This window comes from Gossypium hirsutum, chromosome A03, assembly GCF_007990345.1.
Source record: "Gossypium hirsutum isolate 1008001.06 chromosome A03, Gossypium_hirsutum_v2.1, whole genome shotgun sequence".
Classification (NCBI taxonomy): domain Eukaryota; kingdom Viridiplantae; phylum Streptophyta; class Magnoliopsida; order Malvales; family Malvaceae; genus Gossypium; species Gossypium hirsutum.
In genome coordinates this window covers 111665633-111686581 of record NC_053426.1, presented here as the reverse complement: position 1 = coordinate 111686581, position 20949 = coordinate 111665633, and the positions used below count along the sequence as shown (strand labels likewise).

Here is a 20949-nt window from a genome sequence, read left to right as displayed (position 1 = left end):
ATACTTAATTTCTATTCAAGTTATAACTTTATTTTATTACATTAACAAATATAAAGATAAAAAATTACTTATAAAAAATAAAAATAATTCAAATTTTTTTTAAAAAATAATATTTTAATATTAATTATTATTAATTATTTTGACTTATTGGTAGTAAGTATGTTTCGAATTTTATTCAAGATATAACTCTATTTTAGAGTTATTAAAATTATCACAACTTATTTTTAAATCATAAATATTGTTAAATGTCAATTTATGGTAGAAAATAAATGGTATTCTCGTCGATTCAAAAGTTTTTTCCGAACTCGTACTTCTTATATATCATTTCGAGTTTATGAATATTTTGTAAATATTTTATATATATATATTTATAGTTTATTGTTTAATCTCGTATTAAATTATATATTATATATACACGCATATATATCGCAATTACATCATATGAATATATTTATATGCAAATGTAAGTTTTAAAAGTATCGATACAAGCTGTTATTAGCCAAAACAAATTAAAACACACTTGAAACATATTCAGAATCCAAACAACACGTAACATCTGATACTAGTACAATATCAACTATCATAATTTTCAACATCAATTAATAGGACAACAAAAATATTAAATATTAAAATGTGGAAATTAACAAATAGATACCCAAAATTTTGTGGCATAAAATGGATTTTCTTTTTTTGGCAATATGCCAATTATTATTATATATATATACACACACATATATATATAAAAAGTAAATGACACCAAATTATAATTGTATAAAAACTTTTGTTTGATTCAATTTAGCTATAGGTGTCCAAAAATAAAATAAACAAAGCATTGGTTGGGTTCTGCTAAAATTTAACATAAATTTAGTAACCTAATTTGAGCATTGATTTTCAATTTCATCCACCTTATTTTGTTCAATTGCGAATTAATTAAGTTCAAATTTAGGTCTCATTAGGTGAAATACTGTGAACTATTAAATGCTTTGAAATAGTAATATGCCTTTATTATACAATGGTCCTTTGAATGTGAAATATTTTGGCTGTCCCCATCAGCTTTTTCTTTCTTGACTGAATTTTAAATTGGGTAAATTACACTAGTAGTCACTCAACTATTGATAATTTTTTTGTCACTCAACTATGAAAAGTTACAAAATGACCATTCAACTATTCAGTCTTTTCTTGTTGGGTCATCAACTGTTAAATTACTAGCGGAACATAACTTGTCAGCTTTTAAAATTGACATTACAGCAACATTAACCCTTAATATTTATACATTATGTCAAATTAGTCTTGGTTCTAAAATAATTATCCTTAACATTTACACATTTGTTTAATTTGATCATTTTTGCAGTTTTGCTTTTCTTTGTGACATTGAGGTTTTTTTTTTAAAGAGAATATGAAAATTATTATCTTAGATTTTTGGATGTTTCCATTTTCGGTATACTTTCAATCAAATTTAGCTGATAAATTTGTTTTTTTTAGCTTTTTAGGTGAAAAGGGTTATAAAGAAAAAAACAAATCTACAAAAAAATATCAATTTACACAATGTGTAAATGTTGAGGTTTATATTTTTTTAGAATCAAGACTACATTGACACAATTAATATGTAAATGTTGAGGGTTGAATTTGCTATTATGCCCATTTTAAAGGCTACCACATCATATTTCCGATAGCCATTTATCGATTGGTGACCCAAAAAATACAAAATTGAATAATTAAGGACCCTTTTATAATTTTTCATAGTTGGGTAACTAATGTTGTTTACCCTTTTAAATTATCCAGTTAATTTCATCAAATGTCTTTAAATTACTCTTGGATTTCAAATGAATATTTAAGCTTTAGAATACTTTAATTGAATTTTTGAAGTATTAATCTTGTATTAATCAGGTCATTCCATAAAACAAAGTTGTCAATTTTTACATATATTTTTTATGAAGTACATACGAACTGTCACATGGGCTATAATGTCATTATCGTTAAAAATTTTAACTTTCCAATCATCTTTTTTATCCAAAGAAAAGCATTTCGATTAAGTTTTAAAGTTGGAGGATCAAAGTGATCCAAAAAAAAAAAAAGAGGACTAAAGTGACGAAAGATGTAAATGTTAGAGATTGAATTTGTCATATGTCAATTGTAAACATACGTGCACCTACAATATAAACGGTTTAGATCTAATGTGTTAAAAAATCGTGTCATAAAATTTAGAAGCCTATTTTTTTTTCTTTTCTTTTTTTTATATGTTAGATCAAAATTGTTCATCCAATAAGTACGCACATGTTAAATTTGATCCGTGTATCTTACACGTACTTCGTAAGATTTGAGCGATTAATATAATACTTATTCTTAGAGAACTCAATTAAAATGTTTTGACGTTTAGAAATTAATTTAGAATCTAAAGGATGCATAATGGAGTTAACCCTAAAACTAATGAATCTTCCGTAAAACACGTTTCTTGGCGAGTGAGGCCAACGTTTATCTATGGTCAAATTTGGTCCATGTCTTCTTGTTTCTTATGATTGAGATCAAAATTTATTTTGTTATAAATAATATAATTAGGTTAAATTCTACTATTAGTCCCTTTACTTTGTGAAAGTTATGGATTTAGTTCATCTACTTTAATTTGGTCATTTTTAGTCCTGTACTTTTCAATTTTTAAAATTTCAGTCCCTTACCAAATGATAACCGATAGATTTGTTAAGCTAAATTATGCTATTTCAAAAATCAGATGCGACAAATATATTATCATATGTGTAATACCATTTCAATTTGTTATTTCCATATGTATTACTCATAAAAATGCAATTAATGGATAAATGACTGTATTTTGCATCAAGACTGAAATTTCAAAATTCAAAAACTATTAATTGAATTTAACCAAAGAGATTTAACTGTTAATGTTTCGGTCAAGACTAAAATTTTGAAATTCAAAAAATACAGAGACTAAAATCGACCAATTCTAAAAATAAAGAGACTAGAATTGACCAAATTATAGTAAAGGTACTAATTTTAAAACTTTTATAAAGTATAGAGACTAATAGCAAAGTTTAACCTAACAATTATAATTATTGTCGATGAACTTTTATTGTATTGATAAGATTGGAGTTCTGGGATCTAGATAAATCTAGGTTCGAATCTTACCATATGTAATTTATATCTAAATTCTTTTTAGAGATAATAATAAAACGAGATAGAACGATTTATTGTAGTGATAAAGTTTAAGAGTGTCTATAAAATAGATATATACAAATAAGTGTCGGTGGTAATACATTGAAGTTAATGAATGGTTGTTGGCTATTTGGTTTATATATTCTGGCAATGGACATCTCTATTTAGATAGCCTTCTCAATTCTCTATTCTTACCCACCAAACAAGCTTTTGTCATTGTACCTTGCTCCACTTATAGATAATAATCACCATTTTTATTTTCTTTAAATGATAAAACCTTAGCATGTGAACCTATAATTTTTTCTATCTTGGTCCCATAGCAAAATTTGGTAGTTTTTTTCAAGTTGATTATTAAGTACTAACAAATGGTTGGGTGTAATAGTAAGACAGATTGTATTTTCAATGGGAGAATGTAGATTCGAACTTTGGAGATAATATTATTGGGAGGGGCAACCCTGAACATGAAACGTAAAACGGACATGCATCATATAAAAAGAAGTATAATGATGTGGTATTTTGATATTGTGTCACATTATTACTCGAACTGTAAAGCACACTACACTCCCAAGGGGAGAACGTAGGTCTGAATTTTAGAGACAACATTGTTGGGAGGATCGACCCCGAACTCCGAATATGAACTGTAAAGCAGACATGCATCATATAAAAAAAAGTATAATGATGTAGTATTCTGAGATTATGTCACATCATTGCACCTTAATAGAATCCAAATTTAGAGACCAGATTGAGAAAAGTTGTCAAGTTCAAAAATTAAATGTTACTTTATCCCTTTTTTTAAAATACTCTTTTCAATATTTGGAAACTATGTTAGGTCTCGATTAAATCTAAAGTTTAGTTAGACCTAATCCCTAAGTGGGAGGTAAAGTTCTCCCATCGCTATTTTTCTCATTCGCAAGGCTCAAAATCAAGACCATATTTAAAAGTTATCAAACTCCTTCCCACTCAATTCAACTACTACTTAGATAAGTATATATTTTTTTTCAATTTGGTAATTTGGCTTACAAATTTTGAAAGATACACATATTGCAGCATTAATGGTTGTGTGATGTACAATTTCAATTTTAAGATTGATTTTAAGACACAAATAGTTGAATTTGCATCTGTATTGTTACCCAAATTTGATGGTGGAATGTGCATCAGATATCACATTTTGTTTAAGTGTTAATGATTCATTTGATATATATATATGAAAATTATTTGATATATTACGGGTAGAAAATTTTAATTCTAAAAATAAAGTTGAAAACATCATAAGTGGTCTAGTGCAATGGTAATGCATGTTGCATTCTCAAAGGAAAGATTCAGGTTCGAATCTTGAAGATGATATTCTTGGGAGGAGTAGCCATGAATCTCTAACATGGATTGTAAAATAAACATAAAGAATATAAAAAAAATTATTAAAGATTAAAGATTAGTCCGCATATATGATTATTGACTTACTGTGACTTTGATGTTTCGTACATTCAATTGTTTTGTGAAAATTTGATCCAATCAAAATTATTTATTTAGAATAAAATAAATTTTTTTATGTTTATAATATAATTTTATATTTTATATTTATAAAAATATAAAATAATATATTACATAATTAAAAAATGAACTTAAATATTAAAGTCAAGCTATAAACCATTATCTTCTTTTTTTTCATGCTGATTTTTTTTAATTTTATATGTTTAAACAATTTCTATCTATAAACTTTGGATGTAATGGTAACATAAATAAAATATTAATGTTTCATTAAAAAAAACTAAAATTTTAGTATGAATGTTCTAATTCGAATGGGTTCAGTGGCAAAGCTATAGGGACTGGCAGGGGCCTCAGTCTTCATAAAATGAATTTTTTTTCATTTAGGTCTATTTATAAAATTTTAAATTAGTAATAATAAAAGTGCACTTTGGTCCCCTAAAAAAAGATAATAAAAAAATTGATTTAGCCCTTTAAAAATTATAAAGATATAAACTATTAAAATAATAAAATTATATTTTTATCATCATAAAAATATATAATTTAATCCCTCCAAAAAAAAATTTCTAATTTCGCCCTTACATGAGAGGATGGAGGAGGTAAACTTTCCCAACATTATTTTCTCCTTTCACACAAGACTCGAAATTAAAATTTATTTAAAACATATCAAATTTTTTATTGTTCAACTCAACAAATATCAACATGAAAAGATAGAAGTAAAAAGAAAATGTTACAAACAAGTGGTTGGGTACTGTGATAAGGTATACTGTACTCTTGAGAGGAGAATCTAAATTCAGATATTAAAGAAACATTATTAAAAAATAATCACAAATTCCGAATACGAAGATAAAAAAAAAGATTAATTCAATTAATTTCATGCAATAAGTGCATACCGAAACAATATAGCCATTGTCTTACATTATATCAAAAAAGGAGACAATGACTTACCCTTAATCCAAACAAAAATTTTCTTCCTCTTTGTTTGTGTCTCTTTACGTACCTCCAATCATTTATAGACACGTGGAATAATAAATTATAAGCAAATTAATTGAGATTCACCGTTCTCCTTTATTTGCTCATTTCTCCTTATATCCTAATTTTTTTTCTCTTAATAAATATTTTTAATTTATTCATTTTGATAGGTATTTGTGTAAACTCCTTTCTATTTTCGGTTTTTCCCTTTCTCCTTTTATCTATGGACAGAAACAGTATTCCCATGTCAGGTGAAACTTTTACGAGGAATTCTCAATTTCCTTCACTTTTATTTTTATTTTTTATTTTTTCGAATTCAAATTATATTTAAAATTTCAAGGTATTGATTGTAATATTTGTCTCTATGTTGGATTGTTGATGGGAAGAATTTGAAGAGTTGCTTTCATTGTTTTTTTATTTTTCTTACACGTTATTTTTTTTCCAGTTAAAATCTTTTTTAATTTCTTGAAATCTACTTGCTCATCTCAAGTTGTGGGCATCCTAATCAGAGAAATCATGTACATCGAAATTGATATAAGAAGAAGTAAACCGGTGAAGGAGAAGTGATCGACGGCATATCCCAGTTAATTTACCTGTAATCTATTGATGTACATATCAATAAATTATTGGAGCATACAAAGGGGCACGAACAAAGGGAAGAGGAATTTTGTTTCCTCGATCCCCTTTCATATACACATAAATATTGAAAAACCCACCAATTTTCTTTCATTATCTTTAGCACAAATTAAATCAATCAATGTATGTGGTTTTCATTGCAAACACCCATTTTCATTTGTTGAAAGGGTATTATTCCCTATAGGTTTCTTTTCAGTTTCATGGCCACTTCTTTATTATATTATTATTTTTAATATCATATAAATAGGTCTAAAATCCAAAAAATCCAAACCCTAGCAATAATCGGCTAGCGGCTAAGCAATGTCCACTTGGAGAACAAGTAGTTTTCAAACAATCTCCATTTGCACATAACCTTAAATTCAACTATCACCCTCGCATCTTTACCTTCTTTAGCATTACTCCATAGAAACACTTGCTTGTTCAAACCATTATTACAATGCACTCTTTTTTTATTTAAGTATGGAGAAGTTATTGAAGCACAAATTCTGATACTCCTTAACTCATCTTTCATCTCGTATAAAATTTAAACTCAAATTTTTAATATGTAACCAACTCTTTACCATAAAAGACGTAAACAATTCCTTTTTATTTTATCAAAGGAGGACCACCAAAATACCCTCTCCCATACCCACAATAATAACACCAAACTCACTTAGTACAACACTCATTTTTTTGACCCTTTGCCTTTTCTCTCTCTCTCACCTCCCCCCATCTTCTCCCTTCCATTCAAAAATCAAATCCCCACACACCCACTCTTAAAAAACAAATCAAACCCCTCCAACATTGAATCCTCTTGTCACTATCATCATTTTTCATTTGTGTTTTTAAAACCACACCCTTTCAACCAATTAGAAAAAGAAAATAATGGAAACCAAACAAGAAATGAGCTTTGACTCTACCATGGAGAAAGTTAAGCAACCAAATGAAGGAAAAGGTGCCAAAGTTGATGAAGGTACTTCTACTCCACAATCGGAGCTTGAAGATCCTCTTAGTTTGAGGAACTTGTCCAAGTTTATAATCCCTCCTTTGGGTGTTTCAAGCTATAACCAGAATCAAACAGACTCCAAGGGATGGGTCACTACTCCCATGGATTCAACATACAGGTATGTTTTTTTTTGGGGGGGGGGCATATGAGAAACTATAGGTGCATGAAAAACTTGCTTATGTTCTACTTTTGTTACATAAGCATGCACATTTTCATGTTGTTTTGGTTAGATCAACAAAAAAGGTGCATGTGCTGAGATATTGAAGGTTAAAATACACTCAACTTAAATGGAGATTATTATTAGGGTAAAATTTTTTTTTATAATTCACGGACTATTGGTTAGAGCAAATTACTTTCACACGATAACTATTAGCAGACAATTCTTATTAGATCATCGTGAGTATGGGATGAATACCTATGGCTAATGATTCAAAATGTTGACGTTTGTTAGGGTAATTATTTGATACATAGCTTGTGAGGTTTTTAAACATCACAAGCATGGTTGAAAACATGATCAGTGGGGTGAATTTAAAGTTTCATTAGAGGGATTTGAATTAAAGTAATAAATTTTTGAGAGATTAAAACATTATTTTATAATGTATTAATTTATGATTTCATCATTTTTTTAGGAAATTAAACATTTTTTTTAATTTTTGAGTTCAAAATACAATTTTATCATAAATTATTTTTTAATTTAATTAGAGACTTATATGACGATTTTTCTCATTTGAGGCTAAGCCCGCCTATCCCTCAAATTCGCTCCTAATGACGTGTATCTCACTTGTTTATATATTAATTTTTTTAATATATTTTATAAAACATATATATAATATCCTCGACCTACTTATTGAATCTAAAAAAACTTTATAGCAATATCATCTGAATGAAAAATAAAAATAAAAAATATTTTTAATAATTTATACTATTATTGAATTATACAAAATTATATATATAGTTGTTAAATAAAATCAGTTATAGCAACATGCCAGCAACCAATATCAACTATTCTCATTCTTTTATGCTAAAAAAAAATACTTTTAGGAAAGTCTATGCCAAAAGCAAGTGAAAAAAAACGAAACAAAAAGTGATAAACATAAAAAATTACATCCTCAAATTATGCTTTAAATTTTAAATTAGTCCTACATTTCAAAAAATTTTAATTAAGTCCTTAAAAGTATCAATAAATATTATATCAGTTTCATCCTTTCATAAGCCCTAGCCATTAACTTAGACATTGAATGTCAAAAGTCTAACATAGAGTATATTTAAAATTCAATGACCAAATTGTAAAACATGTGCCTCAAAAGCAGACGGTTATGGTGGCTTAAGTCCCCCTCAAAATTTTAGAAAATTTCAATTTCTCCCTTAAATTTTTTAATTTTCAAAAAATTTTAATTAGATCCTCCCAATTTTTTTTAAATTTCTCAGTATACCCTTTAGTTTTTTTTTTAAGATTCTCATTAGTCTTACAACAATTTTAATTAGACCCCAATTTTTTTAAACAAATCTCATTAAATTCTTTAAAATTTTTAAAAATTTTACTATGACGTGTCTATACCTACTCTATGAACACGTCTTTTAATTCACCGTGCTTCATGTAAGATTTGAACCATCATTTAAAACCCTAAATCAATAACTAAACTGATGGAAGAATCTGATTGATTCAAGAAATTAATTAGTAGGTTTGCAATGTAAATGCAGGTGCTGGGAAACATTTATGGTGATGTTAGTGTTTTATTCGTCATGGGTCTACCCATTCGAAGTGGCATTTCTCAGTTCATCGGCGCCGAGAAAACTGTACATGGCCGACAACATCGTGGATCTATTCTTCGCCATTGATATTGTGTTGACGTTTTTCGTTGCTTATATTGATACTAGAACTCAACTTCTAGTTCGAGACTCCAAAAAGATTGCTATCAGGTACTTTTTTATATTTTTCATAAATTTGAAATTTAGTTTTTTATATTTTCATTTTTATGAATTTAATCCCTTTATTTTTTTAGATTTTAAAATTCAAGTCCAACTGTTAAAATTATTTTGTTAAATTCAAGTTCATTACATCGTCTTTTTTTCAGTTATATTGCTACCAAGTGATTTTTTTTTAAATTTCAAAATATCACATCAATAAATTTAACAAAAAAATAATTGGACTTGAATTTTAAAATTTTTAAAATAGAGGACTAAATTCTAAATTTAAAAAAGTGTTGGGACCTATAACATATTTTAACCTTTATATATATATATATATTATATATATATATATTCAATATTCAACTGAATTGGATAAAAAGAGCATTCTAGTTCATTCTAAGAATCTAAGTATTATTGAAATGAAGGGAAGGGTTAATTGCCAAAACGCCCTAAAATCATCATTCAGGTTTTAAATTGATTAGTAAACTTCAAAATATTCTAACTGAGTTATCAGAATTGTATCAATCGGGTTGCTCCATCAACTTGACCATTAGTTTTGACGTTAAATGTCAGTTCAAATTTCATGTATGTATTTGTTGTATGGATAGTTTGAATCTAACATGTTAAAAAATAGACAATGCCATTAAAATCTAAGAGAGCTATTTTTTAACACGTTAGATCCAAACCATTTATGCAGTAAGTAAGCATATGTTCACAATTTGATCGTGTTCAAAATATGCTCCATGCTAGATTTAAGTTAACATTTAATACTCAACTTAAGGGCGAGACTGACAAAAATACCTGATTGATATAACATTAAGTTGGTGATGAAAGGGGAATTACCCCGGCTTTTAATATATACTAGTTTTATGGTACATTTATTATGTTGAGTTCTAGTTTATAACTTTTTGTTCGATTTTATAAAATTGTCCAAACCCAATCCTCAACCACCCAAATGACTCATTTTATTGTTTAAAAAAATGAAAATATTTTTATTTAAATTTAATTAAAAATATCAAATATTAATATAAAATTATTTCTATTTTTTATTATTTTTAAACAGTAAAACAAAAAGGACCATACCAATCCAATATCGAAAAATTTAAACTCAAACCCCAACCAAAACAAACCCAACTTGCTTTAAACACCCCTACATATAACCAAGAGCCAAGGTGAAGAAGCCCCATGATTGCAATGATTATGAATTTGATCTTTAGAAAACGATAACTCTCACAGCAACAAAAATTGTTGTTAAAAATGTCTGGATCTGATTCTTGGTAAAGGCGAGGGACCCAAATGCATAATTATTCCAATACACCTTAGGACCATATATTTTGTGAATAATTGAAATTTAGAAGAAAAAAATAAGTAGTTTAGAATCACAATATTAATATTGAAATATGGAGGATTGAATTAAGAAAATGAAAGGTATAAAGTGTTTTTCTTCTTGTTGTTGTTATTCTTATTATTAGGTTAAAATATGCCATAAGTCCTTATATTCTTCATAAATTTAGAATTTAGCCATTGTACATTTATGTTCAGAAATTTAGTCCCTAAACTTTTCAAATTTTAAAATTTAAGTCTATTTGTTAGTACTGTTAAGATTATTTTGTTAAATTCAGGTTTATTGTGCCATTCTTTTTAGTTACACCAATTAATTTAACAAAAAAAATTATGTTAACAATTGGACCTACATGAAAAATAAATTCCAAGCTTGTGAAGAGCACGGGGATTTATGGCATATGCTAACCTTATTGTTATGGTATATTATTAGGTTAAAATATGTCATAAGTCTTTGTACTCTTCACAAACTTGAAATTTAGTCTCTATACTTTTATTATTAAGAATTTAGTCACTCGACTTTTTAAAATTCAAAATCAGGTCAAACTATTAACGCTATTAAAATTATTTTGTTAAATCAAGTTTATTACAATGCCATTTTTTTAGTTACATGGCTACCAAGCGAGTTTTTTATTATTATTATTTCAAAATGTCACCAAAACAAAATAATTTTGCAAGTGTTAACAGTTGAATTTGAATTTTTAAATCATCTAAAAAGTTGAAGGACTAAATCCTAGAAATAAAAGTATAGGAACTAAATTACAAATTTATTAAAATTATTTTGTTAAATTTAGGTTCATTACAACGTCAATTTTTTAGTCATATGGCTACCAAGTGAGTTTTTTTTTTCCAAAATATAACACCAACAAATTTAATAAAAAAAATTACTAGTGTTAACAATTGGACTTAAATTTAGAAATCTAAAAAATAGAGGGACTAAATTACTAGTAATAAAAGTACAGGGATTAAATTCTAAATTTGTGAAGAGTACAAGGACTTACTATTATTGTTGTTGTTGTTGTTTGTGTGGAAATGGATAGGTACCTATCAACATGGTTCTTAATAGATGTGATATCAACAATCCCATTTGAAGCACTAGGCTATTTGTTCACTGGCAATAGCAGAGTGGGCATCTCTTATTCCCTTTTGGGTTTGCTTAGATTTTGTCGACTCAGAAGGGTCAAGCAGCTTTTCACCAGGTTTTTCTCTTCCTTTTATTCCTATATATCTAATCCTTCATTATTCTTTTTTTCAGAATTTGACCATTTCTAATAGTAAATCATAGAAATGGTCATATTACTTATCACCCCCTTAATTTTTTATATAAATTTTCTCTGTAGATTGGAGAAAGACATCAGATTCAGCTATTTTTGGATCCGGTGTGCTAGACTTCTAGCCGTGAGTGAAGTTTTCGACCATTCCTCCTCCAAAGTATAGGGGATTAAATGCCAAATTTGAACAAAAAAAAAGGGACCAACCCCTAGAAATTGTCCCGAAAAATACAACTATCTAGTTAATTTTTTTCCCAATTATTTATGGTTAAAACTTCAAAATAAATGTGGAAATTGTTTCAAAACAATTACTAATAATAAATTTGCTCTCAAAATTATAACTATGATGATTAAATGTTGAGAAATTTTATTTTTATAATACAATATTGGGGGAGGTACGAAGGGAAGGGGATAACAAAATTAAACCCGTGTCATCTAAGGATAAACGGAATAAAACCTAAGTACCATAAAGAACTCTAACCACTGCTTCAGCTAAGTCTAGGCGACTACATTCCTTTGAATACACTATTTTGCAGGTGACCTTACTTGCGGTTCATTGTGCTGGATGCCTTTACTACCTACTAGCTGACAGGTATCCACAACAGGGAAGAACATGGCTAGGCTCAGTACATCCAAATTTCAGGGAAACAAGCCTTTGGATCCGATATATCTCAGCCATGTATTGGTCCATCACCACCATGACTACTGTTGGTTATGGTGACCTCCATGCAGTCAACACTATGGAAATGATCTTTATCATCTTCTACATGCTCTTCAACCTTGGCTTAACCGCTTACATAATCGGTAACATGACAAACTTGGTCTGCGAAGGAACTCGCCGTACCATGGAATTCGTAAGTGCTTCTCCTGTGTTTGTACAGTTATCAGAATGCCAGATTTGATTGAATTGTTGGTCGTTGTTGATGATGACGCAGAGGAATAGTATCGAAGCGGCTTCACAATTCGTGTCGAGAAACCGGTTGCCCCCGAGGTTGAAAGAGCAGATATTGGCTTACATGTGTTTGAGGTTCAAGGCAGAGAGCTTGAACCAACAGCAACTAATTGAACAATTACCAAAATCCATTTATACAGGGATTTGCCAGCATTTGTTCTTGCCAACAATGGAGAAAGTGTACCTGTTGAATGGAATATCACGGGAAATTTTGCAGCATCTGGTAAGCATGCTATACTATGCTTTTGTTTGTACATAAAAGTATCACGAAGGCCCCTATATTAAGAGTTAAATTTCATTTTGCCCCATTTACTCAAAAAATTAGACAAATTAATAATTGTACGTCAGATCAAATAGCATAGCAAATCTGTCCTTTTTGTTAAAACTTTTATCCATTTTTATTATTAAAACCTAAAGTGGTCAACAGCATAATCGCATCACACGTATCTCATTCTAACAATGACTACTTTTAACAGTAGAAATGAATTGAGTTTCTAACAAAAAAACTGGTTTACTCTTTGATTTAACGTATAAGGGCTAATTTGCCCATTTTTTCTATAGAGGAGCAAAATGTAATCCAACTCCTAATACAAGGGCATCGATAGTACTTTTACCTGCTTTTGCATGTAGAGTTTAAGCTTGTAGGATAAGAAAATTAAACCTCAGGGGATCTCGAAACAATGATCAGGTCGTGAAGATGAAGGCAGAGTATCTCCCACCGAGAGAGGATGTAATAATGCAGAATGAAGCACCAGATGATGTTTACATCATTGTGTCCGGAGAAGTGGAAATCATTAATTGTGAGATGGAGAGAGAGATGGTTGTTGGAACCTTGCAATCTGGGGATATGTTCGGAGAAACCTGTGCACTTTGTTGCAGACCTCAAAGATTTACATACCGAACTAAGACGCTTTCTCAACTCCTGAGGCTAAAAACAACTGACCTGATTGAATCGATGCAGACCAAACACGAAGATAATGTAGCCATCTTTAAGAATTTACTACAGGTCAGTTGAACATGTAATGTATCTGTTCTCAGACTGCAGAGGACAAAAGATTGAACATGTAATGTGTTGCAGCATAACAAAAGGCTAAAGGATCTTAAAATCGGAGACCTAGCAGAAGAGGGCGGAGAAGAAGACAATGAGCCAAAAAACATCACTATTAATTTGCTGAATGCGGCCGATATAGGCAATGCTGCTTTTCTTGATGAGCTTCTGAAAGCAAGGTTGGACCCTGACATCGGAGATTCTAAAGGAAGAACCCCATTGGTAAGCTTTATTTTCTGTTGACCTTTCAAGTCAATATGTTTCAAAGAATGTTCATGCATTAATGAAAATATCTTCTGTCATTCCTCAGCACATAGCAGCAACAAAAGGGCATGAAGATTGTGTGCTGGTACTCCTTAAGCATGCATGCAATGTACATTTACAAGGTAAAATATTATGTTAACACCATTGATCCGAGAATGAATCAAGTTCTTACGTTGTATCTTGTTATTCCATGTATATGGCAGATATGAATGGCAACACCGCACTGTGGAATGCGATATCCTCAAAGAACCATTCGATATTTAGGGTCCTATATAATTGTGCTGCTGTTTCCGACCCGTTCACTGCCGGTGATCTCTTATGCCTTGCTGCACAAAGAAATGATCAGACAGTGATGAAAGAACTACTGAAACATGGATTGCCCGTAGATGCAAAGAATCGTCATGGATTAACAGCGTTGCAGATTGCCATGAAAGAGAAGCATGAAGACATGGTTAATCTACTTGTAATGAATGGAGCAGATGTCATCAATACAAATACATACGAATTTTCTTCAGAAGCGTTAAATGAAATGCTTGAAAAGAGAGAGATCGGCCACCGAATTAACGTACCTGATACCACTTCCAGTGAAGCACTGCTGAAGAAGCTCGAAGGGGACACTGTAGGCAAACTAGACAAAAGCAGAACATTAGACCATTCAAGGGTGAGCATTTATAAAGGCCACCCTCTAATGAGGAAAGAATCTTGTTCTATAGAGCCTGGGAAGCTAATAAGTTTGCCAGATTCACTCGAGGATCTCAGGAACATTGCAGGTTTGTAACTTAAGCTGAAATAAACTGGTCTACAACATAGCTTCATTGTAAAGCAATTAACTTGAGTCATTTCTAACAGGCAAAAAATTTGGGATCGATGCGAGAAATGCAACTGTAACAGATGAAGCAGGGGACGAAATTGATTCCATTGAAGTGATTAGAGACAATGATAAGCTTTACATTGTTGAATAACAAATATAAAACCATATGTAATAAGAGCGAGTTAAAACTTAGAAGTTCAATTAACAGATTATGCTTTTTCAGTAATGTGCATATTCCCAGAAAGAAAGCACAATCTTTATACAATTGTAAAATACAGTTGTCAGAAAATTTGGGAAATGTTTTTCTTCCCTATTTAGAAATTAAGAACATAATCTTCAAATGGCTTGATCAAAAAATTATCAAACTTCATTCAAGGAAACAATGATCTTTAATTATTGCAAATAATATTAACATGATATCCTTTATAAATCAAGTCAACTACATAAAAGACAAGATCAACGAATTGTTGATCTTACACTGGATCCACTATCAGAACAAAATTCTCGGCTTCAATATTATTTGTAAACAAATCTGCAAACACAACTAGAAGACTAGCAACAATGAGAACATATAGGTTCAAAAAAAAACCAGCAGCTTCACCATCAAAATTGTTGCAATATTTTCGGGCATTCAATCACTGTTATAGAAAGACATGATGATGTGGGTTGGTTACAGGAAAATAACCTCAGCTTACCCCACAATTCCTCTGCAGAGTCGTTGGAACTTTCGGTATGTAGGCACCTTCACAATTCATTCAAATGTCAAAACCTGGCATTGAAAATTGAGATGCAAAAGTCTCCACTTGCATCCGAAGCTCCAAAATATCCTTATGTTCTTGGAGACTCTTCACAGAGGCCTTCAGCGGCTTCCCATGATCACGCTGCATCATACTAGCAATATGTGCAGCTCTGAGAAGAAAGCTTGCGATTGTGTCAAAATCAGACTCTAGACAACCTCTCGATGTCATAGCAGGAGTACCTCCAGAAATAAACATGAAAAGTCATCATACTATTAACCTAAACCTCCTCTATAAAGGGTAAGGAACTGCAATTTTAATTGAATGAGATCTGCACTCACCAATCCTTACTCCTCCAGGAGTAATGACACCATTCTCGCCAAAAATAGCAATTTTGTTGACAGTAATGTGGCACATCTCACACACCTTCTCGTAAATTTTACCTACAAAAAGAAATGTTGGAAGATTAGACGTGCTCTGACATGAAAGAGAGTAGGGATACGTAGTATTATCTCTAGCAAGTAACAGAGAACTTACTACATAACATGTTGCCAAGAGATAAAAGAAACAAATGAAGGTGTGCATGTTCCATATGTGTAACAGAGACATAAGCAGAGCGAAGACTTAACTTCAAATTTTCAACAAATTTGGCATTTAAACCATTACCCAATCACAAGAAGCAATGAAACCATAGAAGAGTTCTACATGTATGTATGTATATATATAAAAGATTTATGGAGAGGTGATAGATACATTCTCTGACTGAAGTCAAGTCAGACCTTTTGTACTTCGAGTCACTAGACAGAACAATAAACCCCTCTATCCCCTTGATAAAAAAGAATCCATAAAATAAAGGGGAAGGCAAAAAGAGGGAATCAGAATGATTAACCCATCCCATACTCAGTTAGTAATCTTTTCTAGCCATAAGAGTTTGTAAACTCTTACAGTCCATTGAAACATCTACCACAAGCACGGATTATCAGAAACACAATAAATAATCACTTCCTGGATCTCAATTATGAAGCCAAGATGGTCGACATTAGCGATAAACAATATATATAAGGACATGGAGGTTCAACTTCATATCATACAAAACAATTATTTGAATGCAAAGAAGATAGTCAATGAAGCACTCTACCTGTCAACCCAAAAGGTCTTAGATTCCAGAGTAACAAATGGTTGTCTGTGCCTCCTGTAATTAGCTTGCATTTTCTTCTTGACAATGAAGATGCCAATGCCTGGGCATTTTTCTTCACTTGTTGCATATAGGCCTTATACTCTGGTGTAGCCACTTGCTTCAATGCTATGGCAAGAGCAGCAATATGATTATTATGTGGTCCACCTTGCAAAGATGGGAAAACAGAAAAGTTTATCTTTTCCTCGAAATCATATTGCTCATTGCAATTTCCTTGGCTTAGTAGCATGCCACCCTTCTTTGGCTTTTTACCCTTTCTATAGAAAATTATGCCTCCTCTGGGACCTCGGAGGCTTTTATGGGTGGTAGAGGTGACAATGTCACAGTATTCAAAAGGATTGGCAGCTTCCTGTAAAATTATCAAGTACCATAGTATTGGAATTAATTCCCTATAAAAGCTACAGCAGCTTAGAACTATTAAAAAAATTAATAACATGATAAGAAGAAAATGAAAGTCATAGGCATATCCAGTAATGATGTTATTCATTATTTCCCATTTCTAACATACTAACAATGACTAGCCTAAAAGAACTCATTAGCACATTTGCATCAAGAAAACTAGAAATCCAATCTCCATCTATAAACTTCTGCATTATCGATACCAAACCCATTGGAAGATAAATCAATATGAATGTTAAGATTTTCAATTTCAAACATACTTCCAATGGGCAATCACTAAACTAAAACAACTCAATCAGTGCATTAGCATCAAGCACCGTAGAAACTATATCTCCATCTCCAAACTTCTATATTACCAGCACCAGAAATGGCATTTCAAGTCCCAAAAGGTAGTCTGCAGCTCTAGTTTGAAGTTGCTTAGGTTAATATTAGTTGCCTTAGATACCAACTTTTATGTTTAAGCAGTCAACGGCACATAAAGTCTGCTAAAACACTAGCCTTAAAAGATTCCAGATTACGACAGCAAAGCAAGTAGATTTGCTAACAAATTTTGAAGCCAAAACAGTAAAATGAAATAGTCAATAACAGGATATAGCGTTGGTCCAGCATAGAACAAAAACCAAGCAATGTAATTGAACTCCAACATCGGGCATAAAGCTGAGCACATAAAGCAAAGCACCTATTAAATAGTAGTAATTCACAGTATCACACCTTAGCAGCAATAAGTCCACTTATCTGAGCCATATCACAAAGCAAAACAGCACCACACTTATCCGCAATCTGTCTAAACCTTGCATAATCCCATTCCCTAGGATATGAACTCCCACCACAAATTAATATCTTTGGCCTGAAATCAAGTGCCCTTTCCTCCAATTTCTCATAATCAATGTACCCAGTTTGAGGATTCACTTTATAAGGCAAACTCTCAAAGAATATAGATGCTCCCGAAACTTTCCTCCCATTTGGGGTATAATATCCATGACTAGTATTCCCTCCAGACGGTGTATCTAATCCCATGATCCTATCACCGGGCAATAGCAACCCAGTAAAAACCGCGAAATTCGCTGATGTGCACGAATGAGGCTGCACATTGACTCCCCAATTTTCGGCATCAAGCCCGAAAGCTTCCAATGCACGTTTCCAACACAGGGTTTCGATTTCATCTATGTACTGATTCCCACCGTAATACCTTGCTCCGGGCATCCCTTCGGAGTATTTGTTGGTTAAATGGCTTCCGAGGGCTTCCATCACAGCACGGCACACGAAGTTTTCCGAAGCTATTAACTCAATACCCATGAACTGCCTCTTCTTCTCCTGTTCCATCATGTCGAACACATCAGGATCAGCCACGTTGATCGGCTGGCTACCCCACGATTTCACGGCCGCTTTTCTCTTCTCGAGATCCGTTTCCACCGTCATCCGCTTCGTCGGCGACGGCGACGACAAAGAAGAACTATCTCTCCGCCTCTTAAGACACATGGGATGCCCTAAAATACGAAACTCTTCGATTTCCCTACTCTCATCATCATTATCATCGCAACGCTCCCTTTCAATCGTGTTCCCGTTCTGATGCGGTTCGAGGAGTTGGAGAGGAACCGGTCGGAAAGGGCTTCGGGTAGGGTCTCTCGTTCCCAGCTGTAAGGTAACGGAATCATCGGCGATCGACTTACGGTGAGAAGACGACGGCGACGGAGATACTAGCCCTAAAGTTAGGGTCGATGACGTGTCAGTCGATTGAGACGACAAGTCCATGAAACTCTAATCACAAAATATATAATAAAAAAATTTGATTGATTGATTGAATCAATAAAAACATGAACAGTAATCGGAATTGAAATCCATGTAAAAAGAATCTGAGATTCTATGCGTAACCCAAAAAATAAAATAAAAATAAAAATAAAAAAACCTAATCTCTAAACCAATATTCAAATTGGTAAAATGTAGGGAACGAAGGGTTCAGGTTCGGGACAAAGGAGAATGGCGATAGGCGTGACTGCGTAAGAGGGTGGTGTCGACGGGGACCGGTAAATTCCAAGTGAAAGGGAGGGTGAACCTAGACATGTTGACAATGGGTTAAACGAAGATGGTAACCGGGGAGTTCAGTTATCGGTTACCATTATTAAGTCCTGTTCCGGTTTGGGTACGAGAATGGATACAAAAAGATAAACCCATTTAGAAGCATAGATTGTCAAGTGGATTTGGTAAAGCCTAAGCCCAAGTAATTTGATCAATCTTTTTATATATATGAAATTTTCAGACCCAATTAATTTGATGAATTTTTTTTGTCAATTTCATTTTTCAAGTCTATATTTTTATCCAAATATTTTTATTTTTCGGACGAGCCAAGTGTCTCGGCACATGATCATGTCTATTTTTGGGTATGATAATCGATGATCAAGCTTATTCCCTTGGACCTACATTTGTTTTGAGCATTGGTTAAAGTTGAAATGAATATAATTTACGTTAAATAAAAAAAAGTTTATCCCCTTCAATAGCGAAACTAGAAAACTTTTTGGAGGGCAAAAATTAAATTGTATATTTTCACAATAATAAAAATACAATTCATATTTTAATAATCTATAACTTTATAATTTTTAAATGATTAAATCAAGTTTTTTTTCATTTTTTGGGGGTTAAAGTGCAATTTAATCATTACTAATTTAAAATTTTATAAATTATAAAGAAGCCTAGATATAAAATTTTCCATTTATTTGTTGATTAGATATCTGACTTGCATTCTCTCTTTTAAAAAAAAACAATAGGATTTTTATTGCTACGAAGAAGTTATCACAGTTTATTTGGAGAGCATAAGAATGTTAGGATAATAGAATATGAGTTACTAGAAATGAGGAAAAACAAGAGAGGGTGTGTGTGACTTGATCCAGTGCCTTGTCGCCATATGTTGGTGGGAGATACTCTATCCATATTAGAGGCATGGCCTTGATAGTACAGGTTTGCAAAGTCTTGATTTGTAGGTGTTGTTATCTCGTGAAATGATCTCTTTTAAAGTGTGTATATTGACCCATGAAGTACGAATTTATAAGATTTTGGGTTTACAAGTGTCTTTGGCTCGTGAGATGATCCCTCTCAACCAAGGACATTAACTATAAGATTAGAGGGAGACAAGGTAAGCTTACTAGGTGTAAGCATAACTATTTTAATAAATTTAAATGTATTATTAAGTCGAGATTGAAAAGAGAGAGATTAGCTATTCATGATTCATCTATAAAGGCTTTAAGTTCAAATTCGACCAAATGTAATTACGTATGATTTACTTTCTTAAACATTTTACAATACACTCTTATTTTTTGAGCTTACAATCTCTTAAATTATTCGAGCTTATGATAAAAGACAATTTATATGGTAGATAGATCACATGTATCATAAGGTCCAACACTGATTCACAATTTATGCTAAGATTTATTTTCATATTTATTCTTGATGATTTATGCTATTTGTGCTTCAATTATTCATTCAACATTAGACTATTATAAGCTTTGATATTTATATTTTCTTTGTTTTTTCTTATAAATTTTGAAAAAAAAAACCATATTTTTATGTTGAAATTTTTTTCAAGATTTAGCTGTCATGTCTAATGGGGAAATATACCTAATTTGATCCAAATTCAAAATCCCATAAAAAGAAGATAAACAACTTAAAAAAATTTCTCACTGAACCCAAACCCAAAGTAGTTGACTCAGTCCATTTTAATAGAAGATTTTCGATTTTTCATATAAATAATATAAAAAATTAAATATTTATTAAAATGAGATAAGTTGA

General features: G+C 31.3%; 2 protein-coding genes across 8 annotated transcripts; one reads left to right on the top strand and one right to left on the bottom strand.

Moving 5' to 3' along the window:
* Positions 1-6920: 6920 nt before the first annotated feature.
* LOC107927933 (potassium channel AKT2/3) lies at positions 6921-15060 on the top strand. Its single transcript, XM_016859061.2, has 11 exons — positions 6921-7358; positions 8942-9160; positions 11533-11691; positions 11833-11890; positions 12300-12617; positions 12699-12938; positions 13404-13721; positions 13794-13985; positions 14074-14149; positions 14231-14797; positions 14877-15060. Exons 1-11 carry the CDS (start codon positions 7120-7122, stop codon positions 14987-14989), a joined length of 2499 nt encoding a protein of 832 aa, XP_016714550.1. The 5' UTR covers positions 6921-7119; the 3' UTR covers positions 14990-15060.
* LOC107927934 (serine hydroxymethyltransferase 6) lies at positions 12072-19290 on the bottom strand. 7 transcript variants are annotated; one of them, XM_041102551.1, is made up of 8 exons: positions 17881-19256; positions 16714-17119; positions 15917-16018; positions 15534-15817; positions 14597-14655; positions 14200-14353; positions 13330-13754; positions 12072-12899 (listed from the first exon to the last, which is right to left on the bottom strand). In XM_041102551.1, the coding sequence occupies exons 1-4, from the start codon at positions 18919-18921 to the stop codon at positions 15594-15596; spliced, it is 1773 nt and encodes a 590-aa protein (XP_040958485.1). In that variant the 5' UTR covers positions 18922-19256; the 3' UTR covers positions 12072-12899; positions 13330-13754; positions 14200-14353; positions 14597-14655; positions 15534-15593. The 7 variants fall into 7 exon arrangements, with proteins under 7 accessions (XP_040958485.1, XP_040958473.1, XP_040958468.1 ...); XM_041102539.1 differs by having other exon boundaries at positions 13330-14353; XM_041102534.1 differs by having other exon boundaries at positions 14200-15817; positions 17881-19290.
* Between the last annotated feature and the right edge of the window lie 1659 nt (positions 19291-20949).